This window comes from Oncorhynchus masou, chromosome 31 (genome assembly GCF_036934945.1).
Source record: "Oncorhynchus masou masou isolate Uvic2021 chromosome 31, UVic_Omas_1.1, whole genome shotgun sequence".
NCBI lineage: Eukaryota > Metazoa > Chordata > Actinopteri > Salmoniformes > Salmonidae > Oncorhynchus > Oncorhynchus masou.
Genome location: NC_088242.1, coordinates 95,693,049 through 95,720,444, shown reverse-complemented (window position 1 = coordinate 95,720,444; position 27,396 = coordinate 95,693,049). Strand labels below are relative to the sequence as shown.

Sequence of the window (27,396 nt, the reverse complement as noted above, 5' to 3'; positions counted from 1 at the left end):
CATACAGATTTGGATGCAGTGTGGATGTCTAAATACGTGGGCGTATAATATTAAGGAAATGTAGACTATGGAGGAGGGTTTTACGCACATCCAAACTTTTTACAGGGGCTGGACAAAGATCCAATGTATAGAGAAAGGGGGATAATATACTGCTCCCAGATGTCATGGTTTGTAAAAAATCATGGAACCGTCTTACAGATCGCATTTGCACTACAGAAATAGCAGGACGGCATTGCATGCGAGCCATGGACGTTTTCACCATAAATCCGTGGATGGTGAATCCTTCTAATAAGTTTGTTTTGTAATCAAATGAAACAAAAAAAACAGGATGTTTTTTAACCTCTCTAGGGGGTGTGGGACGCTAGCATCCCACCTGGCCAACATCCGGTAAAATTGCAGAGCGCCAAATTCAAAAACAGAAATACTCATAATAAAAATTCAAAAAACATTCAAGTGTTAATCCAACCGTTGTGTCAGATTTCAAAAAGGCTTTACGGCGAAAGCATACCATGCGATTATCTGAGAACAGCACCCAGCACACAAAACATTACAAACAGTTACCAGCCAAGTAGAGGAGTGACAAAAGTCAGAAATAGCGATAAAGTTAATCACTTACCTTTGATGGTCTTCATACGGTTGCACTCACAAGACTCCCAGTTACCCAATAAATGTTTGTTTTGTTCGATAAAGTCCCTCTTTATATACAAAAACCTCAGTTTTGTTGGCACGTTTTGTTCAGTAATCCAATGGCTCCAAGGCGGTCACAACAGGCAGAACAAAAAAATCCCAAAGTATCAGTAAAGTTCGTAGAAACATGTCAAATGATGTTTATAATCAATACACAGGTTTTTTTTGTCATAATAATCAATAATATTTCAACATCATGAGCTTTGTCAATATAAAAGAAAAACAAGAAAGGCCCACTCTCGGTCGTGCGCAGTTAACAGCTCTGGGACACTGCAGGGTCCACTCATTCAGAGTGGTCTTACTCTCTCATTTTTCTCTCTCACTTATATAGGAAGTGCAATTTGAGTCCTAAGTCATTGGATACTGTAAAGGCAGTCAATGGAAAACTACAAACATAAAAAAATCCCACTTCCTGGATGGATTTTTCTCAGGTTTTCGCCTGCCATATCAGTTCTGTTATACTCACAGACATTATTTTAACAGTTTTGGAAACTTTGTGTTTTCTATTTGTGTTTTCTATTCAAATCTACATCAAATTATATGCATATGCTAGCTTCTGGGTCTGAGTAACAGGTAGTTTACTTTGGGCATGCTTTTCATCCAGAGGTGAAAATAGTTCATCCCTAGTGTGGTTGAACAACAATATCTCTAAATAGGATGGGGTCAGAAGCATGATATCATAAATGAATAACGCTCTGAGTTTATGAACGCCCAGAGCACACTCTGGCACTCCAGATAACATTACCAAAATCGATATTAGAAGTTGATCAACTTTCAAAGTAGAATCAATCAATCAAATGTATTTATAAAGCCCTTTTTACATCAGCTGATGTCACAAAGTGCTGTACAGAAACCCAGCCTAAAACCCCAAACAGCAAGCAATGCATGTGTAGAAGCACAGTGGCTCTGAAAAACTCCCTAGAAAAGCCAGAACCTAGGAAGAAACGTAGAGGAACCAGGCTATGAGAGGTGGCCAGTCCTCTTCTGGCTGTGCCGGGTGGAGATTATAAAAGAACATGGCCAAGATGTTCAAATGTTCATAAGTGACCAGCATGGTCCAATAATAATAAGGCAGAACAGTTGAAACTGGAGCAGCAGCATGGCCAGGTGGACTGGGGACAGCAAGGAGTCATCATGTCAGGTAGTCCTGGGGCATGGTCCTAGTGTAGAATTACCTTCCCATTGTTCCGCAACTATATTGTATCATATACACATTTCTAGTCTCTACTTTTATCCAACGCAAAAAACTAAGATTTGCTACATAAGTCGAGCCAGTTGGTCACATATTGTTATGTTACAGCCTTATCCTAAAAATGGATTAAATTGGGGGGGGGGGGGTTTCCATCAGAGATGGCCACTCAAGGACATTCCCGAAGCTACTCCTGCATTGTCTCCTGCGTTGTGTGCTTAGGGTCGTTGTCCTGTTGAAAGGTGAACCTTTGCCCGAGTCTGAGGTCCTGAGCCCTCTGGAGTAGGTTTTCATCAAGGATCTCTCTTTACTTTGCTCCGTTCATCTTTCCCTCGATCCTGACTAGTCTCCCAGTCTCTGCCACTGTAAAACATCCCCACAGCATGATGCTGCCACCACCATGCTTCACTGTAGGGATGAGGTCAGGATTCCTCCAGTTGTTGATGTTTGGCATTCAGACCAATGAATTCAATCTTGGTTTCATCAGACCAGAGAATCTTGTTTCTCATATCCTGAGAGTCCTTTAGGTGCATTTGGCAAACTCCAAGCGGGCTGTCATGTGCCTTTTACTGAGGAGTTATACTACTATAAAGGCCTGCAGAGTGCTGCAGAGATGGTTGTCCTTCTGGAAGGTTCTCCCATCTCCACAGAGGAGCTCTATCAGAGTGACCATCGGGTTCTTGGTCACCTCCCTGACCAAGGCTTTTCTCCCCCGATTGCTCAGTTTGTCCGGGCGGCCAGCTCTTGGAAGAGTCTTGGTGGTTCCAAACTTATTAAATTTAAGAATGATGGAGGCCACTGTGTTCTTGGGGATCTTCAATGCTGCAGACATGTTTTGGTACACTTCCCCAGATCTGTTCATCGACAGAATCCTTTCTCTGAGCTCTACGGACAATTTATTCGACCTCATGGCTTGGTTTTTGCTCTGACATGCACTGTCAACTGTGGGACCTTATTATATAGACAGGTGTGTGCCTTTCCAAATCATGTCCAATCAATTGAATTTACCACAGGTGGACTTCAATCAAGTTGTAGAAACATGTCAAGAGTGATCCGTGGAAACAGGATGCACCTGAGCTCATACCTAAGGGTCTGAATACTTTTATAGATTTGCAAAAACCTGTTTTCACTTTGTCATTATTGGGTATTGTCTGTAGATTTATGAGGAAAAGCTTATTTCTCTCATGTTTATGACAAATGTGTTTATTTTCCTGTTAGTGAGCATTTCTCCTTTGCCAAGATAATCCATCCACCTGACAGGTGTGGCATATCAAGAAGCTGTTTAAACAGCATGATCATTACACAGGTGCACCTTGTGCTGGGGACACTAAAAGGCCACTCTAAAATGTGAAGTTTTGTCAACCAACACAATGCAACAGACTTCTCAAATGAAGGGAGTGTGCAATTGGCATGCTGACTGCAGGAATTTCTGCCAGAGCTGTTGCCAGAGAATTGAATGTTACGTCCAAACGGCCTCACAACTGCAGTCCACGTGTAACCAGACCAGTCCAGGACCTCCACATCCGGCTTCTTCACCTGCGGGATTATCTGAGACCAGTCACCCAGACAGCTGATGAAAATTTGGGTTTGCACTATCGTAGAATTTTTGTACACACTGTCAGAGACTGTCTCAGGGAAACTCATCTGCGTGCTCGTTGTCCTCACCGGGGTCTTGACCTGACTACAGTTCAGCTTTGTAACCGACTTCAGTGGGCAAATGCTCACCTTCAAAGGCCACTGGCATGCTGGAGAAGTGTGCACGGATGAATCCCGGTTTCAACTGTACTGGGCAGATGGCAGACGGTGTGAATGGCGTCGTGTGGACAAGCGGTTTGCTGATGTCAACATTGTGAACAGGCATAAGCTACGGACAACGAACACATTTGCGTTTTATCTTTGGCAATTTGAACGCACGGAGATACCGTGACAAGATTCTAAGGCCCGTTGTTGTGCCATTCATCCATCACTGTCACCTCATGTTTCAGCATGATAATGCACAGTCCCATGTTGCAAGGATCTGTACACAATTCCTAGAAGCTGAATATGTCCCAGTTCTTCCATGGCTTTCATACTCACCAGACATGTCACCCATTGAGCATGTTTGGGATGCTCTGGATCGACATGTACAACAGCATGTTCCAGTTCCCACCAATATCCTGCAACTTCACACAATTCCACAGGCCACAATCAACAGCCTGATCAGGCAAATGGTGGTCACACCAGATACTGACTGATTTTCTGATCCACGCCCCTACCTTTGTTTTAAGATATCTGTGAACAACAGATGCATATCTGTATTCCCAGTCATATGAAATCCATAGATTAGGGCCTCATGAATTTATTTCAATTGACCTATTTCCTTTATATGAACTGTAACTCAGTAAAATCTGTGAAATTGTGTCATGTTGCGTTTTATATTTTTGCTCAGTGTACATGCCAAGTTGTTAACTAATGTGTGTTTGACAAGAGCACCTCCTTGATACCCATAACCCCCTGGGGGATGTTGAATGATTTGTACCAGGACGTTCTGGTGTCATTCACTACGGGCATTTGTTTTGCCTCTCATTCGGTGCTGGCTGTTGTAGGCCAAGCTTTTAATTGGTCCTCTTTGGTGGGTGATTTTTTGTTGTTGTTGTGTTCCACCCTAATCACGGGCTACTGTTAACCTGGGTAGACAAGAAGTGGAATGATAACACAAACAGGTCTGCTACCCAGGCTGTTTCCCCAACATTTTGTCATTCTAAGGTGGTCCGCCCCCCCCCCAAAAAAACAGCATCCTGTGCTATAAATGTTACATTTTCTACTGAAGCCAATCACAGGGAAACGGATCGGGAGAAGAACCTATCGTCTGGCCCCGGTGGACTTATAGCTGGAGGTTAGGAATCTTACAGTTGCTCTAACACTTAGTGTGTTGTGTTGTGTATTTACGTACACTATTCAGTAAATTAATTGTTCAGATTATTTCTGTGGCTGTTGTATAACACTAAGCATGATGTGACAGAATGGATATTTTAGCTCAAAGTGTTCTGGACAGAATGGCTCTTTTAACTCAGTGTTGTGGACAGAATGCCTCTTTAAACTCAAAGTGTTCTGGACAGAATGCCTCTTTAAGCTCAAAGTGTTCTGGACAGAATGCCTCTTTAAGCTCAAAGTGTTCTGGACAGAATGCCTCTTTAAGCTCAAAGTGTTCTGGACAGAATGGCTCTTTTAACTCAGTGTTGTGGACAGAATGCCTCTTTAAGCTCAAAGTGTTCTGGACAGAATGCCTCTTTAAGCTCAAAGTGTTCTGGACAGAATGCCTCTTTAAACTCAAAGTGTTCTGGACAGAATAGCTCTTTTAACTCAGTGTTCTGGACAGAATGCCTCTAATCTCAAAGTATTCTGGACAGAATGTCTCTTTTAACTCAGTGTTCTGGACAGAATAGCTCTTTAATCTCAATGTATTCCGACAGAATAGCTCTTTAATCTCAAAGTATTCTGGACAGAATGGCTCTTTTAACTCAGTGTTGTGGACAGAATGGCTCTTTTAACTCAGTATTTTGGACAGAATGTCTTTTAAATCAGTGTTGTGGACAGAATGTCTCTTTTAACTCAGTGTTCTGGACAGAATGTCTCTCTTAACTCAGTGTTGTGGGCAGAATAGCTCAAAGGGTTCCGGACAGAATGTCTCTTTTAACTCAGTGTTCTGGACAGAATGTCTCTCTTAACTCAGTGTTGTGGACAGAATAGCTCAAAGGGCAGGCAGACAGGCAGGCCTATGTGTGCCTGTGGTGTGTGTCGTATTATTACACAAGCCATTGTGTCATGCCTCATCTGTCAAAAGCAAAGCCATTTCAAAACTAACAAAACATGACAGCAATATTGGCTTACGCCTTCAAACCACACACTGATCTTATTGCAAGGACAATGGCTAATGTTGGGAAAGCTTTTATTAGACTTTAAAATAAGCCGTATTGACATAATGGCTACCAAGTAGATCTCGTGATGTCTTCTCAAAGATCAGCGATTGGGCAACGTTTTAGATACCGTGTTAGCTTTATTGCGTGCTTCCTGATAAAGCTATGACACGTCTTAATTGAACATAGAGATAAGATGGATGGACAGTCTCTTGTTTGCAGTGTGATCTCTTAGTCCCGAGATAACATATTGGGTATTTTCACTCTCTCTCTCTCTCTGTCTCTCCTTCACTGTCTTTAATACATTTGGAAGTAATTGTTATGATTCTCTATAGGGGGATGGACCTTCTACACTGTAGTTTAACATGACTCTATAGGGGGATGGACCTTCTACACTGTAGTTTAACATGACTCTATAGGGGGATGGACCTTTTACACTGTAGTTTAACATGACTATAGGGGGATGGACCTTCTACACTGTAGTTTAACATGACTCTATAGGGGGATGGACCTTCTACACTGTAGTTTAACATGACTCTATAGGGGGATGGACCTTCTACACTGTAGTTTAACATGACTCTATAGGGGGATGGACCTTCTACACTGTAGTTTAACATGACTCTATAGGGGGATGGACCTTCTACACTGTAGTTTAACATGACTCTATAGGGGGATGGACCTTCTACACTGTAGTTTAACATGACTCTATAACATGGGGGATGGACCTTCTACACTGTAGTTTAGTTTAACATGACTACACTAGTTTAGGGGGATGGACCTTCTACACTAGTTTAACATGACTCTATAGGGGGATGGACCTTCTACACTGTAGTTTAACATGACTCTATAGGGGGATGGACCTTCTACACTGTAGTTTAACGTGTTCACGCTACACGTTCCCCAAGGGCACCCACACCCTCAACTCAAAAAGTGGCGCACAGAATGCAAAAATATTCTTAGAAATATTTAACCTCCACACATTAACAAGTCCAATAGCTCAAGTGAAAGATAAACACCTTGTTCATCTACCCAGCGAGTCAGATTTATAAAATGTTTTACGGCGAAAACATAGCACATATGTATGTCAAACCACCACAAAGACACAGACGATATGTAGCCATTTTGTCGAACAAAAGATGCAATCACAAATGCAGGATTAAAAGAGAAATAATTCACTACCTTTTGAAAATCTTCATCAGATGACAGTAATAGGACATGTTACACAGTACATTTATGTTTTTTTCAATAATATGCAATTTATATCCATAAATCTCCGTTTACATTGACGCCATGTTCAGAAAATGCTAAAAATTGTCCGGAGAAATTATAGATAACTCCGCCAGATAACGGCAGATAACAGCAATAAACTTTGACTAAATATACATGTTCTACATATAGTTAGAAAGATACACTGCTTCTTAATGCAATTGCTTTGTCACATTTATTTTTAACGTTACAGAAATCGTTAGCTATTCAATAATCTGAGACGGCGCTCAGACGTAAGCAATATTTCTCCGCTATGTTGGAGTCAACAGAAACACAAAATTACAACATAAATATTCCCTTACCTTTGATGGTCTTCGATTAGAATGTAGTGGAAGGAGTCATACTTACCCAATACAGCGTTTGGTTTCAAGTCGTGTGTCTTTGTGTTAGCAAATGCGACAAATTCCAGCTGAAATGCATCCAAAATTACTTCTGGTCTCGAGGGGTTGCGCATCAAAACTTCAAAATTACATATTATATGTCGACTAAACTGGTCAAACTGAGTGCAGAATCAAGCTTTAGGATGTTATTAACGTACAAAACAATTGGCGATTCGACTGGAGAAACGCAACTCCTCTCAGACGATCTGGAACAAAGGAATGACTGTGTACAATTTGCGCCAGAACGCGCATCTATTTTCTCGCGACACCCAGTATTTAGCCTGCCAAAGGGTCAAAGCTCGCGGGATTTGCACATTTAAACGCTCTACTGATAGAAGACATCTCGGGGAAGACATAGAAACTGATCCCAGATCCATAGCTGGTTGGGAAGGGTGGGGGCGATGACGTCAAAGTTGGCCCAACTTTCCTGATGAGAAAAATAGTTTGGGAGATTGGCTGCCCTGTGAGTTCTGCTATACATACAGACATAATTCAAACGGTTTTAGAAGCTTTAGAGTGTTTTCTATTCAATAATAATTATTATATGCATATATTAGCAATTTTGGACAGATTTTTTTCCAGTTTACTATGGGCACGCAATTCATCCAAAGGGGGCAGAATTGTCCCGAGCCTTAACAGGTTTTAACATGACTCTATAGGGGGATGGACCTTCTACACTAGTTTAACATGACTCTATAGGGGGAAGGGGATGGACCTTCTACACTGTAGTTTAACCTGCCTCTATAGGGTGATGGATCGTAGGAACTATAGTTTAACTTGGAGCTGTCAGTGGAAGCTAATAATGACCCTATACATCAACATGATAGTTCATTATAAAGCCTGTCTCAGTCAGCCCAGAGATGGGGATCTCACTCGTTGTTTGAGTATGCTCACTTGAAGTAAGCTTCAAAGTGTCATGGACGTGATTGTTCCCGAGTAGTGAGGAAATCAGGAATTCCATTCAATTCATTGAATTGACCTTCTCTAAACCAAACTAAGTGTTTGTAAGTTTTATATTAGTTAGAGCCAACCTGGTAATGAAGTAACGGCTCAAAATGTTTTGTTGGAGAGAGTGGTCATCAAGGACCAGGTTTATAAGGAAACACTGCTATGACTGACAGAGCTGCTACAGAAGGTCACTAAGAGGTGTTAGCTAGCCACCCTTGACTGGTCCACCAAGTGATCTGAGCTACAACAGCAACGTTAGTGAGCGGACAGAGACCTGGGTCGTATTCCAGGAATCTTGGTTTCCTGATCCAAGATGGCGTAGCAGTGCAGACGTGTTTTGTTCGTCCTCTCTTGTACTTTTGTATTTTTTCGTCTTTTTTTTGTATATATTTAAATTTTATTTTCAATATCTTCTCCATTTTAGTTAAATTATACCTTCCGGTAACCTGCCTCACCCAATGTGATGCGGAACTGCTATTATTTGTCATTTTTAGACCTTATAGCAAGAACCACAGCCATCAGAAGCTAACCAGCTAATTAGCTACAAGCTATTTAGTCATTGTTAGCCACTGCTAGCGGCCTTTACCTTCTGCACAGCTAGCTAGCACCCACCGAGGTACCCTGTACAGAAGATATCCCTGAGGCCCACCTCCCAGCCTACTCAGTTGTTCACCCGGACTCCACCCAAAGACAGCTAGAATACACTACTCCACTGGATCCTTGCCGTAAGCTCTGGACCTTGGCACCGGATCACTGCTACTGCCGAGTGGCTATAGTGGCTAACGCCTCTGTCCCGAAGCTAGCACCAGTTAGCCGTGAGCTAGGCGCATCTCCCGGATAGAAAACTCTATTACTACAACTACAATTCCTCTTTCGCCATCTGGCTGGGATCCTTAGTCGACACAGCTCCCCGCCGCACCACCACGACAGCTCTGTCGACGAACACTCCATCCGCTGTGCCTTCAACCGGCCTCGGACGGAGCAGACGCTTCTACTAGCCCCGGGTTATTCCCACCTCCAACACATACATTTAAGGTGAGCTCACCCATTATAACCAGCTTATCCAGAGATACAACCTCTCTTATCATCACTCAGTGCCTGGGCTTACTCCGCTCCGCTGTACCTGCACCCCACCATACCCAGAGGTGGATGTCTGCACATTATGCCCTGAATCACCATTCTACCACTGGAAGCCCAGAAATCTGCTCCTTTTATTCTTTGTCCCCAAGCCCAGCCAACAGTGAGTTGGCAGACCAATTTTGATAGCCTTTAGCCGGATGTTGTAACCTCATCCTACTCCTCCTCTGTTCCTCAGGTGATGCTCACCCATTATAACCAGCTCCAGAGCATCACTCAGTGCCTGGGCTTACCTCCGCTGTACCTGCACCCCACCATACCCATGTCTGCACATTATGCCCTGAATCAATTCTACCACCCATTCTTGTCCCCAACGTAGGGACCAATTTTGATAGCCTTTAGGAGGTAACCCCAGGCCCCACGTGTCCCCAGGCACCCTCATTTGTTGACTTCTGTGATCAAAAAAACCTTGGCTTCATGCATGCAAGCCTCTTCCCTAAGTTTGTTTTACTCACTGCTTTAGCACACTCTGCCAACCCTGATGTCCTTGCCGTGTCTGAATCCTGGCTTAGGAAGGCCACCAAAAATTCTGAGATTTCCATACCCAGCTATAACATTTTCCATCAAGATAGAACTGCCAAAGGGGGAGGAGTTGCAATCTACTGCAAGATAGCCTGCAAAGTTCTGTCATACTTTCCAGGTCTATACCCAAACAGTTTTGACTTCTAATTTTAAAAATGAACCTCTCCAGAAATAAGTCTCTCACTGTTGCTCACCCAGCTTGCCTGGACACCATTTGTGAATTGATCACCCCCATCTAGCTTCAGAGTTCGTTCTTAATTAGTGCAAACCGGGGCCATTTTGCAACAGAAAAGAAAACAGTATTTCTTATTGAAGGTAATTCAGATAGTCCCTCCTTTTCAGTACCATTTTCTTCCATTTGGAGCCTAATCAACACGACCTAGGACTGAAAAACGTGTTTTATTGTCGACCTGCAGAGCGCCCCCTGAAGGCAATAACAGATCCCCTGTTGTGTCGCTGTGTCGACCAGAGCAGGTGGAAGAATGTGATGATGTGCTTGCATCATACACACACACACACACACACACACACACACACACTGACCCACTTGCTCATTGATAATCGATGTGATGATGAAATATTACTTAATTTTGCAGAGGGCCTCCATTCTTTTGATAGTCACTAGTGGTATAGAGTCCCAACCTGGTCTCATAGACACATATTAACTGTAAATCCGGGGTCACTCAAATTAGTATGATATGTCACATTTGGTATGGTTACATAAGATAGAAGTGTACTTAAGGAAATAGTGAAAATAGGATGGATTGGTCGGCGAACGTGTAAATCAAATCACATTTTATTTGTCGCATGCGCCGAATACAGTGATATGCTGACTTACAAGTCCTTAAACAACAATGCAGTTTTAAGAAAAATAAGTGTTAAGTAAAGAATAAATAAGTGAAATTGTTTAATACAAAATAACAAATAGTTAAAGAGCAGCAGTAAAGTAACAGTAGCAAGGCTATATACAGGGGGTAACGGTTCAAAGGTTCCGTGTTCAAATCTCATCACGGACAATTTTTTTGCTAATTAGCAACTTTGCAATTACTTAACATGTTAGCGAACTCTTCCCCTAACCTTAATCCTTTAATCTAACTCCTAACCTTAACACTAACCGCTAACACCTAGCCTAGCTAATGTTAGTGTTAGCCACCTAGCTAACATATTATACATTTAACTTTCTTTTTTTTTATATTGTACAAATTGCAGTTTGTAATACAGTATATGATACAAAATGGATGATGGACATCCACAAATTAATACATAATTCGGAGTATCTCCCGGTTTTACATTTGATTATTTACCTAAACCCCTCAAGTCGTCAAGGTTGATAGTTCCCAAATAAGGTTTCAGCGAAAAAGGAAGTTCGGTTGAATTAGTTGTATCCCTGATAACCGGATACATCCGTTTGTTGGTAACTTCGCTAAGGGTGATGAATGGGTAACAGGGTTGACGTGTTATGTACAACCAGCTCACCTACTTTTACACTAGAATTTGCCTATTAGTTGTTCAATTTTTGTTTGAAAAAATATATATATTTCAAAAAGGAACCGTTTCATTGTATTAAAACGACAGTTCATGTAACAGTGATGACCAATGAGGGATAGATGTAAATGAATCACTAATCACAGTAAATAAATCATCTTCATAAATGATGGTGAAATGCTGGGTTTAAGTGGGTTAAAATCTTCCTAGATGTCACAGCTTGCACAGAGGAATATATTTTAAAAAATGCTGAATTTTTATGTCTTTATTCATTTAACAAAAATCTGATTTATTGAATTCTCCATCTGGTCTTTATTAAAAAGTACTTAATTTAATATAACAGGCTTTTAAAATTCAATATTGATTCACAATATCTACTTAAAATTTGGCAGATACGCAAAAGGCACTCTTTTTTTTGTGAAATGGCCTTTGTGTGCTGATGAATATGGGAAGTATTTTAACCCAATCACACATAAGTTCTAACAATAATGTTGCCCCTCCCCTCTCTGCTCTCCAGGCAACCAGTCGGAAGACAGGAAGTGAAAAGGACCTTTCACCACGGGGCCGCCATATCTCCTGAGGAGCCTCCAGCTTCCTGTAACTCCATCCGCAGGTTGTGATCAGGGTCAGGGCATTAGAGAGGCTAGAGGTCGGTGGAGAGGTGGAGGAAGAGAGAGAGGGGTAGGAAGGAGGGAGAGGTGGAGGAAGGGGGTCGAGAAGGAGGGAGAGGTGGAGGGAGAGCGAAGGCATAGGAAACAATGTGCAGGATTGTAGCTCAGGGAGGGGCCCCTTTCAAACCTCGGTATAGAACACTTCGGTAACACAACACTGCTCTCAAAATAAGCACAACAACAAATAAGCTTGCAAGTCGCTTGATACGCCCTACCTACCTAACCAGCTGGCCAAGGCTTTCTTCTCTTTACCTTTCTCTCTATTTTAACTCTCTCTCCTGGAGCATAAGCACCAAAGTACTCACTCTCCCATGTCATCTTAAACACATTGGACATTACATAACCAGCTACTGGACAAAATTCATTCATTCCAATTCTATGGTACCGTGAACATTACCAGCTATAATGTAGTAGCACTATTGCTAACCAAAGGCTGTGTCTCATCAAAGATGGTTGAAAGGGTTGATAGAGGGTTCCTTCCACCAAGTTGCTTTTCCACTTGACTGTTAGGAATTTTAAATGAGTGACCCATTGAGGAAGGAGGAAATGAAAGTATTTATGACTCACACTATGGTTAATGGAGAGAGGGCTCCTTTACAAGCATCTATTTATGACTCACACCGTGGTTGTTACATCGTAAAAAACAAATGAAATGTAATCAGTGTCTTATCCCTCTGTTTCCGGTGACGAGGTGGTCGTAGTACAGGGTGTATAACAGGTGAAATGAAGCTGGACTTTCCTGCCACCTTTCCTTTTTCAGTTTAAAAGGTTTTGGTTTTAGCTTTTGGTTTTGACTCGGCCTCTTCCTAATCCATATGGAATGTATCCAGTGGCTCAATGACTGATTCTTCCCTCCTGCTTTCCATCTGAACTTTAATGCTCTCCAGTTACCGCTCTCCTTTTAAGCCTATACTTAAATGCTTAACTAATACTTTCATAGGAACTACATGAAACAGCTGTAGACAGTATTTTACAACCAACCAATACACGTCACATTATGGACAAATCTCTCTTTTGTCCAGGAATTAATTTTTCCTTTGTTCTATACGGATGCTTATAAAGAAACGGGGATTGAATTACTTATTTACTAAAGGCGTTTTTTTTTTGTCTGTGTGTTTATCGAAATCAAGTTGTTACGCTGGTCTGGATCGTCTCTTGACTTGTAAATAGTTTGTTGGTTGCTCAGCTCTTTGAAGGGAAATGTCAACTAAGTGAATATCAGCTTTACTTTGATTTGTTATCGTAATTCACTTTGAATAGCTGCTTTCATTGAACTTTTCATTTTGTTAAATTATAGTGTTTACAAGAAAGACACAAGGATGAGGTACTTCTGTCAGGCTGGTGTACATTAGACTGTAGATAATCATCTGTCAGGCTAGTGTACATTAGACTGTAGACAATCATCTGTCAGGCTGGTGTACATTAGACTGTAGATAATCATCTGTCAGGCTGGTGTACATTAGACTGTAGACAATCATCTGTCAGGCTAGTGTACATTAGACTGTAGATAATCATCTGTCAGGCTAGTGTACATTAGACTGTAGATAATCATCTGTCAGGCTGGTGTACATTAGACTGTAGATATAATCATCTGTCAGGCTAGTGTACATTAGACTGTAGACAATCATCTGTCAGGCTGGTGTACATTAGACTGTAGATAATCATCTGTCAGGCTAGTGTACATTAGACTGTAGATAATCATCTGTCAGGCTGGTGTACATTAGACTGTAGATAATCATCTGTCAGGCTGGTGTACATTAGACTGTAGATAATCATCTGTCAGGCTGGTGTACATTAGACTGTAGACAATCATCTGTCAGGCTGGTGTACATTAGACTGTAGATAATCATCTGTCAGGCTAGTGTACATTAGACTGTAGATAATCATCTGTCAGGCTGGTGTACATTAGACTGTAGATAATCATCTGTCAGGCTGGTGTACATTAGACTGTAGATAATCATCTGTCAGGCTGGTGTACATTAGACTGTAGATAATCATCTGTCAGGCTGTTGTACATTAGACTGTAGATAATCATCTGTCAGGCTGTTGTACATTAGACTGTAGATAATCATCTGTCAGGCTAGTGTACATTAGACTGTAGATAATCATCTGTCAGGCTGGTGTACATTAGACTGTAGATAATCATCTGTCAGGCTGGTGTACATTAGACTGTAGATAATCATCTGTCAGGCTGGTGTACATTAGACTGTAGATAATCATCTGTCAGGCTGGTGTACATTAGACTGTAGACAATCATCTGTCAGGCTGGTGTACATTAGACTGTAGATAATCATCTGTCAGGCTGGTCTACATTAGACTGTAGACAATCATCTGTCAGGCTAGTGTACATTAGACTGTAGACAATCATCTGTCAGGCTGGTGTACATTAGACAGTAGACAATCATCTGTCAGGCTGGTGTACATTAGACTGTAGATAATCATCTGTCAGGCTGGTGTACATTAGACTGTAGATAATCATCTGTCAGGCTAGTGTACATTAGACTGTAGCTAATCATCTGTCAGGCTAGTGTACATTAGACTGTAGCTAATCATCTGTCAGGCTAGTGTACATTAGACTGTAGACAATCATCTGTCAGGCTGGTGTACATTAGACTGTAGATAATCATCTGTCAGGCTAGTGTACATTAGACTGTAGATAATCATCTGTCAGGCTAGTGTACATTAGACTGTAGACAATCATCTGTCAGGCTGGTGTACATTAGACTGTAGATAATCATCTGTCAGGCTAGTGTACATTAGACTGTAGATAAACATCTGTCAGGCTGATGTACATTACACTGTAGATAATCATCTGTCAGGCTGGTGTACATTAGACTGTAGCTAATCATCTGTCAGGCTAGTGTACATTAGACTGTAGACAATCATCTGTCAGGCTGGTGTACATTAGACTGTAGATAATCATCTGTCAGGCTAGTGTACATTAGACTGTAGATAAACATCTGTCAGGCTGGTGTACATTAGACTGTAGATAATCATCTGTCAGGCTGGTGTACATTAGACTGTAGATAATCATCTGTCAGGCTGGTGTACATTAGACTGTAGATAATCATCTGTCAGGCTGGTGTACATTAGACTGTAGATAATCATCTGTCAGGCTGGTGTACATTAGACTGTAGATAATCATCTGTCAGGCTGGTGTACATTAGACTGTAGATAATCATCTGTCAGGCTGTTGTACATTAGACTGTAGATAATCATCTGTCAGGCTAGTGTACATTAGACTGTAGATAATCATCTGTACATTATGAGGTTTTATTCACGTATAAAATCAATCACATAACGTAGGCTACTTGAATCCGGGTGACATTTAACATTTCCACAGTTTCACCGATGCTTCACTGTATTTAGGGTATTTCTGTAATATGTAGCTGAATTTGTGTGATAATGTATTTTGACACAGTAGCAATGAATTGTCATATCTTTGTATACGTGAATTAAATCAACTTTTAAGTGTTATGTATGCTGTCTTACACTTGTAACCGATTTAAACCAAGTCCTCCTGAACTAAAGCGTATGTTCAATGGAGATTCTCTATTGAACATACTTCTTAGTCCAGGACTAAGCTTAATCTGTGTCTGGGAAACTGGTCTAAACCATAACAAATGATTGCAAACGTATTTTCTTAAGCGTACCTTTCAAGAAATGTTGAAAGGGACACAAGTCTTGCCCTCATCTCAAACAATGCCATTACCATTGAGAGTTATAGACTCGGTGGCCAGTTTATTAGGTATACCCCCCACCCCCCGTTCACGAAAATGGTTTTCTCCTACAGACAGTGAGTCACATGGCTCTGTCTTGCTATATAAAGCAGGCAGACAGGCATCAAGACATTCAGTTACTGTTCTATTAAACGTTAGAATGGGCACAGCGAGTGGCCTAAGTGACTGAGTGTGGGTATGATTGTCAGTGCCAGGCTCGTCAGTTCCAGTATCTCAGATTTGTATTTATTTTTTTTACCTTTATTTAACCAGGCAAGTCAGTTAAGAACACATTCTTATTTTCAATGACGGCCTGGGAACAGTGGGTGAACTGCCTGTTCAGGGGCAGAACGACAGATTTGTACCTTGTCAGCTCGGGGGTTTGAACTCACAACCTTCCGGTTACTAGTCCAACGCTCTAACCACTAGTCTACCCTGCCGCCTACCCTGCTACCCTAACAGCCGGCTTCCTTTTTACGCACCACGGTGTCTAGTGCAGCGGTTCCCAAACTAGGGGTCGCGACCAATATGGGGTTGCCTGATATGAAAATGGGGTCGTGGGAGAATTTCCAAACTCAAAAAAAAACTCCCCCAGCTTATGTTCTCCAAATGGACGTTAGCTGTGAAGGACTGAGATGCCCCATGCATTTACTTTTGTTCGCTATAAATGTCAGGGGATGCTATTAACGAGGATGTATTCTTCTGTCTCGTGATACCTGAGCATGACACGGCACAGGGGATGTTTAGTGCGCTGTGTGGCTATATTAACAAAATACTGATTCCATGGGATCAAATTTTTTATTTTATTTTTTATTTCACCTTTATTTAACCAGGTAGGCTAGTTGAGAACAAGTTCTCATTTGCAACTGCGACCTGGCCAAGATAAAGCATAGCAGTGTGAACAGACAACAACACAGAGTAACACATGGAGTAAACGATTAACAACTCAATAACACAGTAGAAAAAATATTTAAAAAAAGAGTCTATATACATTGTGTGCAAAAGGCATGAGGAGGTAGGTGAATAATTACAATTTAGCAGATTAACACTGGAGTGATAAATGATCAGATGGTCATGTGCAGGTAGAGACACTGGTGTGCAAAAGAGCAGAAAAGTAAATAAATAAAAACAGTATGGGGATGAGGTAGGTTAATAAAATGGGTGGGCTATTTACAATCATGGTGAGTGGTGAGTTTATGCACAGATGAGACTCCCAGCTATGGCGGGCAGGCCTCTGCACTCTAGTTATGAATGAGTCTCCCTCTGCCAGATGGACGCAAAAGAGAGCAACTGGCTGCAAAGGAGCTGAGCACAGAACTCAGAGATATATACACTTTGATTTGACACACGCCTGCACGCCTGTTAGCACGACTGTGTGGAGATATGGGTTCAGAGCATGACAATAGTCTATTTTACACTGAGGCTTGGTGGTTGTCAAGGAGGCCGTGTTGGAAAGATGTTTTTTGCATTGAGAGAGCGACTGTTGTCAATCACAATGGATAGAAAATTAACCAAGTCTTTCTCCGTGTGTGTTTTTTTTTTTTACATCCATTGTGAATGACAAGAGTTCGATTAACCTCAGTGTGAAATCGAATTTTGTCATGTTCGGTTTCCCAAATGTGTGTGTTACATCGGCAAGGAGGCACAATTTCTTTTCATTGCACAGGAAGTCAACAGAGTCCGTTTTGTTTTTTTTTACGTGTAATGAAAGGAAAATGTGTTTCCTTGCCGATGTAACTGACATATTTGGGAAACTGAATGTAAGCAATACAGGGAAAATACAGAAACATTCTACAGATGAGTGACAGAATCAGTGGATTCAGAGGAAATCATTCTAATTGGAGAGTCTTTCAAAAGCGAAGCCCCCTTCCCTCTGCTGTGCATGTTTCTAACAGAAAACAGTTGTGACGACTGCACATCTCCAACGCTTGGAAGAGCACTTTGGGACATACTTCCCAATCCGTTTGGCTGTGATCCCGGCTCAGCGGACATGCTGGTAAGTGAAATCGAACAGCTGACCGAGCTGTCATAATACCGAATGCAGACAACATATTCCTGACTCAAAAGGAATACCCTGCCGTCTCCCTCTGAGCATTAAAACTCCTTCGCCAGATCATACCTGTGTGAAGCTGTATTCAAGGCTCTTGTCTACATTAAAACCAAATATAGATCCAGGTTGGATGTGATCGCAGGGAAATACTGTTAGGATGTTTATCAATTGACTGACATAGCCCCAAATTAAAAAAGTAAACATTGGCTGGTCTAGGGTCTACCGGCTATGGTGCGACAAACAAAAAGCATCCAGTCAGCGGCAGTCCTGCGGGCAAAAACAGCTTGTTGATAAGAGAGGTCGAATGGAGAATGGCAAGAATCCTGCAAGCGAACAGGCAGAGGCCACAAACAGGCAAATAACAGTGCAGTACAGCAGTGGTGAGCAGAACATCATCTTGAAATACACAACTCGTCGGTCCTTGTCACGGATGGGCTATTGCAGCAGATAACCTCCCTGGGTTCCACTCCTAACAGTTTAAAAACAAGAAGAAGTGGCTTCGGTGGGCACGCCATCACCAACACTGGACAATTTGAAGAGTGGAAAAACATCCCTCTGGTCTGATGAATCCCACTTCCTGTTGCGTCATGCTGATGGCAGAGTCAGGATTTGGTGTATGCAGCGTGAGCACATGGCCCCATCCCGCCAGATATCAACGATACAGGTGTAATGGTGTGGGGAATATTTTCCTTGGCGCACGTTAGGTCCCTTGATACCAATTGAGCAACATTTGAATGACACACCTTATAGAATTGATGCCCCGAAGAACTCAGACTGCTCTGTAGGCATAGGTGGGTCCGACATGGGTGTACCTAATAAACTGGCAACTGAGTGTATAATACCACATTTTTATATACTAAAATGTATTAGTTGTGTACACATTGTACAGATATATTGCGGGTGTAGCTAAATGCTTATGGTCCTACCGCCAACAGTGCAGTAATACCTAACAATACACACAAATCAAATGAAGAAATATTAGAACGAGAAATGTCAGAGTCCGCAATATAAATATACAGTGAGCTCAAACAGTATTGGAGCAGTGACACATTGCAATATTCAACAACTTGTATTTTAAAACAAACGTCTTAATTCTGCATTCCTCCTCAGTGTTGGTGGATGAGAGAGTGTGGCGCCATGCCACACAGCCCTCATAGACGGTCCTCTCAATGGCGCACACACACGTCAAGAAAGTTAGCTATGTTGTGTCGGTGTGACACCTTATGGATGGAGTCCATAATAAACATGAAGCATTGTTTTGCCAATTGGGTGGGTCTCCAGAAGAAGAAAGTCTGTAGGCCAGGAGTTGCTTTGTAAATAGTACCGGTTGAAGCAGGTCTAGTTCTTGGCATTCTAAGCAGGTCTAGTTCTTGGCGTTCTAAGCAGGTCTTGTTCTTGGCATTCTAAGCGGGTCTAGTTTTTGGCATTCTAAGCAGGTCTAGTTCTTGGCATTCTAAGTAGGTCTAGTTCTTGGCATTCTAAGCAGGTCTAGTTCTTGGCATTCTAAGCAGGTCTAGTTCTTGGCATTCTAAGCAGGTCTTGTTCTTGGCATTCTAAGCGGGTCTAGTTTTTGGCATTCTAAGCAGGTCTAGTTCTTGGCATTCTAAGCAGGTCTAGTTCTTGGCATTCTAAACAGGTCTAGTTTTTGGCATTCTAAGCAGGTCTAGTTCTTGGCATTCTAAGCGGGTCTAGTTCTTGGCATTCTAAGCGGGTCTAGTTCTTGGCATTCTAAACGGGTCTAGTTCTTGGCATTCTAAGCAGGTCTAGTTCTTGGCATTCTAAGCGGGTCTAGTTCTTGGCATTCTAAACAGGTCTAGTTCTTGGCATTCTAAGCGGGTCTAGTTCTTGGCATTCTAAACAGGTCTAGTTCTTGGCATTCTAAACAGGTCTAGTTTTTGGCATTCTAAGCAGGTCTAGTTCTTGGCATTCTAAGCAGGTCTAGTTCTTGGCATTCTAAGCAGGTCTAGTTTTTGGCATTCTAAGCCGGTCTAGTTCTTGGCATTCTAAACGGGTCTAGTTCTTGGCATTCTAAGCGGGTCTAGTTCTTGGCATTCTAAGCGGGTCTAGTTCTTGGCATTCTAAACGGGTCTAGTTCTTGGCATTCTAAGCAGGTTTAGTTCTTGGCATTCTAAGCGGGTCTAGTTCTTGGCATTCTAAGCGGGTCTAATTCCAGCTCTGAATTTGGCTTTCCTGGAAATATTATTTTCAGTGCCCCGTTTTAATGTTGCGCACACGGCCAGCGAGCAACGGAACAATGTGAGGAAACGTACCGCTCGTGAACGGTGTGACCCACTCAAGTGGCCGCTTGAACCCAGAGCACGAGCCACGGCGGTATCGCTTAGCAGTCACTGCGACAGAATAAGTCGGACGCTCCTTATCAAAACAAAAGTGTAGATACAGAGAGAGAGGTAATATGGAGAAAACATGGAACAGTCTTTATCATCAAAACAGCCTAACCATGTCAAACTATCAACAGTGTATCACCGATTTACATTACCACTCTCTTCTTCTTCAGCATGAGTAGCCTGACTGGACAGGCCTATATTAATTCATTCCTTCAGCATAAGGAACCTGACTGTACATGCCTATATTAATTCCCGATAACTTGTACACATTTCAACTCGAACAATTAAACCTTTAAATCAATCAGTTTTTCCAGCCTTGACACTTCCATGTAAATATGTTTATATTACAAATTCATTAGCCTGGTTACAGATCTGTTTGTGCTGTCTTACCAACCTGGAGTGACAATGAACATAAGAGTTAGAATGACACAGCAAACAGATCTGGGACCAGGCTATACATTCATAGGGCTCCAGAGGACATCTCTTGACATACAGGCCTACGAGAGTTTGTTATCCTTGTAAGTTTTAACATGAGGGGTCTTTCTGAGTTCTCCCTGCTGTTGCAACAGTTGTTTTGTGAGCTTCAGGTGTTCGCTGAAGAAAGACCCACAGAGATCTCCTGCAGGGTCGCCATCTGAGGGCCCCTTCATGACACGAGGCTCACTAACACTCACTGACACTCGCTGACTCTCCGTCAGCTGTGTTTATCTCTAGACAGCCAAAGTGTTGCACTGATACAAGAGGACGCCAGGCGAGAGCCAGCTTTTCTGTCTCTCCAACTGTTTACTATCCTAATCCCCCCCCCTTTTCCTGGACCCACAGCAGAGAAGTTAGGCTCCAAGACTCCATCCACCCATCCCCAACGTTGCTCGTCTGACTTCACCAACGTTTGAAATTGATCAAGTGGCTGGTTTCTTTAAAGACGCATTTTCAGTGATTGATTGTCACGTTTACCATTTTAAGATGGGAATAGCGACGCCATGGAATTGTTTTGTCATCGTGTTATGTAACTTATTTTATGTGTCGTTGGATTTGAAGTGACTTTCAGTCAAAACCAAAAACTGAAAAGTTACACTAACAGCTTCGACACCTTCGACACTTTCAACATTTCACTTCATTTCATTCAACATTTCCTAATAATCCCCAGTTTACAATTGGCTCATTAATCCCCCCTCCTCTCCCCTGTAACTATTCCCCAGGTCGTTGCTACAAATGAGAACGTGTTCTCAGTCAACGTACCTGGTAAAATAACTAATAAATAAATAAACACAACCATTTCCCTTATCTAATGTAGTCGCCAATTAAGGACAACGCTGTGAGTTAACAGATTATATAATGTTTAATTTTACGTGTGTGACTTTTACAGAAATGTCCTCAGAAAGTCATCCTTATATTGTTTAAGCCCATTTAATACTGTGATTTTAGCCTGGTCTCATATTTTATTTATTTTACTAGGCAAGTCAGTTAAGAACAAATTCTTATTTACAATGAGGGCCTAGGAACAGTGGCCTTGTTCAGAGGCAGAACGACAGATTTTCACCTTGTCAGCTCGGGGATTAGATCTAACAACCTTTCGGTTACTGGTCCAAAGCTCTAACCACGAGTCCACCTGCCGCCCCTCATAGACTATACGTAACGTAGTAAATGTTAATCCGAGACAATCACGTTAGTATGATATGTTATGTTTGTTATGGTTACATAAGATAGAAGTTTACTTACGGACTCATCACGGACAACTTTAGTATTTGAGCTGATTAGCCATGCATGTTAGCTAACCCTTCCCATAACCTTAAACCTTTAAATTAACCCTAACCCCTAGCCTAACTAACGTTAGCTACCTAGCTAACGTTAGCTACCTAGCTAACATTAGCTACCTAGCTAACATTAGCTACCTAGCTAACATTAGCTACCTAGCTAACATTAGTCACAACAAATTAGAATTTGCAACTTATCATACGTATTTTAATTTGTAGCGTATCATACTAAATGGAGTGACCGATTTACGTTGAATATGTTATGCCTGCCGCAGGTGGGTGGTTTGGGTGTATGTTTGACTACATTTACATGTTAGTCATTTAGCAGACGCTCTTATCCAGAGCAACGTATTACTGTCTGTTAGCCCCTTACACACTCACGGTGTACAACTGATGTACAAGGCATTTGGTTTTTCTTCACAAAGATAATTGCACAAGCGTTGTGGAGATACCGCACAGTTTTGTCATTCAAAAATAAGAGTTACGTCACTGTTGGTCATATCATAGTGTTGGTCTAGGGAAGGCAGTTCTCAAACAGTACAGGACCGTAGTGTTGGTCTGAGGGGGATGGTTCTCAAACGGTACAGGACCATAGTGTTGGTCTGAGGGGGATGGTTCTCAAACGGTACAGGACCATAGTGTTGGTCTGAGGGGGATGGTTCTCAAACGGTACAGGACCGCAGTGTTGGTCTGAGGGGGATGGTTCTCAAACGGTACAGGACCGTAGTGTTGGTCTGAGGGGGATGGTTCTCAAACTACAGGGGGAAGTGTTGGTCTGAGGGGGATGGTTCTCAAACGGTACAGGACCGTAGTGTTGGTCTGAGTGTTGGGGATGGTTCTCAAACGGTACAGGACCGTAGTGTTGGTCTGAGGGGGATGGAGTGTTGGTCTGAGGGGGTTCTCATAGTGTTGGTCTGAGGGGGATGGTTCTCAAACGGTACAGGACCGTAGTGTTGGTCTGAGGGGGATGGTTCTCAAACGGTACAGGACCGTAGTGTTGGTCTGAGGGGATGGTTCTCAAACGGTACAGGACCGTAGTGTTGGTCTGAGGGGGATGGTTCTCAAACGGTACAGGACCGTAGTGTTGGTCTGAGGGGGATGGTTCTCAAACGGTACAGGACCGTAGTGTTGGTCTGGACGGGGGTAGTGTTGGTCTGGTTCTCAGGACCGTAGTGTTGGTCTGAGGGGGATGGTTCTCAAACGGTACAGGACCGTAGTGTTGGTCAGGACCGTAGTGTTGGTCTGAGGGGGATGGTTCTCAAACGGTACAGGACCGTAGTGTTGGTCAGGGGACCGGTACAGGACCGTAGTGTTGGTCTGAGGGGATGGTTCTCAAACGGTACAGGACCGTAGTGTTGGTCTGAGGGGGATGGTTCTCAAACGGTACAGGGTAGTGTTGGTCAGGGGGATGGTTCTCAAACCAGGTAGTGTTGGTCTGAGGGGGATGGTTCTCAAACGGTAAGGACCGTAGTGTTGGTCTAGGGGGATGGTTCTCAAACGGTACAGGACCGTAGTGTTGGTCTTGGTCTGTAGTGTTGGGATGGTTCTCAAACGGTACAGGACCGTAGTGTTGGTCTGAGGGGGATGGTTCTCAAACGGTACAGGACCGTAGTGTTGGTCTGAGGGGATGGTTCTCAAACGGTACAGGACCGTAGTGTTGGTCTGAGGGGGATGGTTCTCAAACGGTACAGGACCGTAGTGTTGGTCTGAGGGGGATGGTTCTCAAACGGTACAGGACCGTAGTGGTCTTGGTTCTCAAACGGTACAGGACCGTAGTGTTGGTCTGAGGGGATGGTTCTCAAAACAGGGTAGTGTTGGTCTGAGGGGGATGGTTCTCAAACGGTACGTAGTAGTGTTGGTCTGAGGGGGATGGTTCTCAAACGGTACAGGACCGTAGTGTTGGTCTGAGGGGGATGGTTCTCGGTACAGGACCGTAGTGTTGGTCTGACACGGTACAGGACCGCAGTGTTGGTCTGAGGGGGATGGTTCTCAAACGGTACAGGACCGTACAGGGGTATGGACAGGACCGTAGTGTTGGTCCATAGGAGTGTTGGTCTGAGGGGGATGGTTCTCAAACGGTACAGGACCGTGGTTCGGTACAGGACCGTAGTGTTGGTCTGAGGGGGATGGTTCTCAAACGGTACAACCAGGAGGGGGAGCGGTACAGGAGCAGTGTTGGTCTGAGGGGGATCAAACGGTACAGGAAGTGTTGGTCTTTGCCATTTCTCAAACGGTATAGTCAGGGGATGGTTCTCAAACGGTATAGGACCGCAGTGTTGGTCTGAGGGGGATGGTTCTCAAACGGTACAGGACCGCAGTGTTGGTCTGAGGGGGATGGTTCTCAAACGGTACAGGACCGTAGTGTTGTTCTAAGGCGGATGGTTCTCAACCAGGAAGCAGCAGGAGATAAAAAGGTTGTCTTTGCCATTTCTCATATAGCAAGGCTTCGGTAAATCTTGATGAAGATCACCAACATACATGGAGGCCATGGGCTGCTGTCGGGAGACACCGACTCGAACCCAAAAACTTCAGAACTCAAGAACTCGGAAAACGGTGTCAACACATGCTACCATCTAGCCAACTAACTAGCTAGGTTACAATGGAGCCCACTTCGCCTGGAGCTAACGGATGTTTCCAACGTCTCTTGTCCGGGACAATATTGACAATCCGGAGTTCCAATGCGGCAATTGTTCGCTAGCGGAGGACTACAGGAATGAGGTGGCTATGCTTAGATTAACAAATCTAAATTCTGCACAAACTTATGGGGAAAACGGAAATTGGAATTTTCTCGTTCTCAACTTCTATGGCAGGATGCCGCTCGAGCCTATTGGATGTTTCCCCGCCTTGTCATCTGTCCCTATCCGAATGGCCTGTTGACAATTTAGATACTTTCTGGAAACAAAGCTCATATTATAAGGAGGATGGGATCCACCCATATCACTTGGGTTCCTGGATCCTTTCACGTCATTATAAGGCTGCGTTGAGATAGTGACTTATAAATGACCCAGGCCCAGCTCATTTAATCCCTACCATTGTGTCACTGAGTTGTCATAATGCTTCAGCAAATGTACATTATCCCAGGGGCGCTGGAAGACAAATTGTATAACTGCCTTAATTCTGCCGGTCCCTAGGAAGAGTAGCTGCTGCCAATGGGGATCCATAATAAATACAAATAAGTAGCCTACTTTAAGTCCCTCTTACTACCCTGAATCATTCAGCTATTGTATGCAGTAATCATGTGCCTATGCTTCAAGAGTTATACTGTTAGCACTGAGGCGGTGTGCCCTAGAAAGAAAGAAGTTTATTGTGTGCAGCTCACGCTGCACTAACATAAATAACCTGAGCATGTCTACCTCTGCTAAGCTTCCCACTAAAGCAATAAAAAACAATCAAGCATCCCAGAGAAGTGCTAAAAATAGCCCACGTGAACATATGTAGCTTAAGAAACAAGGTTAATGAAATCAATCATTTGCTAGTAACAGATGACATTCATATTCTGACAATCTCTGAAATGCACTTAGATAATGCTTTTGATGATACAGTGGTCAGTAATACATGGTTATAAGATGTACAGAGAATACTGAAATACTAAATTTGAGGTCTGGCCGTTTATATTCAGAACCACATTTCTGTAAAGCTTAGAGAGGATCTCATGTTATATACTGTTGAAGTGATATGGCTACAGGTTCATCTGCTTCACCTAAAGCCCATTCTGCTGGGAAGTTGCTATAGACCACCAGGTACTAACAGTCTGTATCTGGATAACATGTGAAATTCTTGATAATGTACGTGATATCAACAGAGAAGTCTATTTTCTGGGTGTTTTTAAATATTGACTGGTTTTCATCAGGCTGCCCACTCTAGAGAAAGCTTCAAACTGTAACTAGAGCCTGCAACCTGGTTCAGGTTATCAATCAACCTACCAGGGTAGTTACAAACAGCACAGGAATGAAATCACCAACATGTATCGATCACATCTTTAATAATGCTGCAGAACGTTGCTTGAAAGCAAACGCTGTAGTTGACACATTTATGAAATTGCTTATCCCAGTTACTTATTAGCACGCACCCATTAAGAAAATGACCTTTAAAAAAGTTACATCCCCGTCAATTGAGTAATTGAAAAATTCTGTGGTTGAGAGGGAGGAGGCAAAATAAATGGCAAATAAGTCTGGCTGCACAACTGATTGGCAAACATACTGCAAATTGAGAGATCATGTGACTAAACTGAATAAAAAGAAGAAGAAAGTACACAATGAAACAAAGATACTTTTCATAAAGAATAATAGTAAAAAGCTTTGGAGCACCAACTGAAATTGTGGGCAAAAAGGCAAACTCAGCTCCATCATTCGTTGAATCAGATTGTTCATTCATCACAAAACCTACTGATATTACTACTTTAATGATTTTTTTCATTGGCAAGATTAACAAACTTAACAAAACCATCAAAAGCGGACACTACACATCCAAGTATATCTGAACATATTATGAAAGACAAGAATTGTAATTTTGAATTCCGTAAAGTGAGTGTGGAAGAGGTGTAAAAAATGATTGTTGTCTATCAACAACGACAAGCCACCAGGGTCTGACAACTTGGATTGAAAATGACTGAGGATAATAGCAGACGATATTGCTCTACTCTTATTTGCCATATCTTCAATGTAAGCCTACTAGAAAGTTTGTGTCCTCAGGCTTGGAGGGAAGCAAAAGTCATTCCTGTATCTAAGAATAGTAAAGCCCTCTTTACCGGCTCAAATATCCGACCAATCAGCCTGTTACCAACCCTTAGTTGGTAACTGTAACAATGCTATTTTACAGAAAACAAATTGACAACAGACTTTCAGCACGCTTATAGGGAAGGACATCCAACAAGCACAGCACAACACGAAGGACATGATGGCTGAGAGAAATTGATAATAAAAATTTTGTGGGTCCTGTTTTGTTTGACTTCAGTGCGGCTTTTGACATTATTGATCATAGTCTACTGCTGGGAAAACGTATGTGTTATGGCTTTAGCTCTTTAGCCCTGCTATAATGTGGATAAAGAGTTACCTGTCTAACAGAACACTCAGGGTGTTCTTTAATAGAAGCCTCTCTAACATAATCCAGGTAGGATCAGTAATTCTCCAGGGCAACTGTTTAGGCCCCTTACTTTTTTCAATCTTTACTAATGACATGCTACTGGCACTGAGTAAAGCCAACGTGTCTATGTATGCAGATGACTCAACACTATACATGTCAGCTACTACAGCGACTGAAATGACTGCAACACTTAACAAAGAGCTGCAGTTAGCTTCAGAATAATTGTCAAGGAATAAGTTAGTCCTAAAAATAAAAAATAAAGATA

At 42.4% G+C, this 27,396-nt stretch overlaps 1 protein-coding gene across 1 annotated transcript in view; it reads left to right on the top strand.

Moving 5' to 3' along the window:
• LOC135524788 (lisH domain-containing protein ARMC9) overlaps positions 1–13,614 on the top strand; it is a 93,578-nt gene extending 79,964 nt beyond the window's left edge. Inside the window, 1 exon segment of the mRNA XM_064952608.1 lies at positions 12,028–13,614. Within this exon segment, the coding sequence (XP_064808680.1) occupies positions 12,028–12,053 (26 nt within the window). The 3' untranslated portion in view covers positions 12,054–13,614.
• The last annotated feature ends 13,782 nt before the right edge of the window (positions 13,615–27,396 follow it).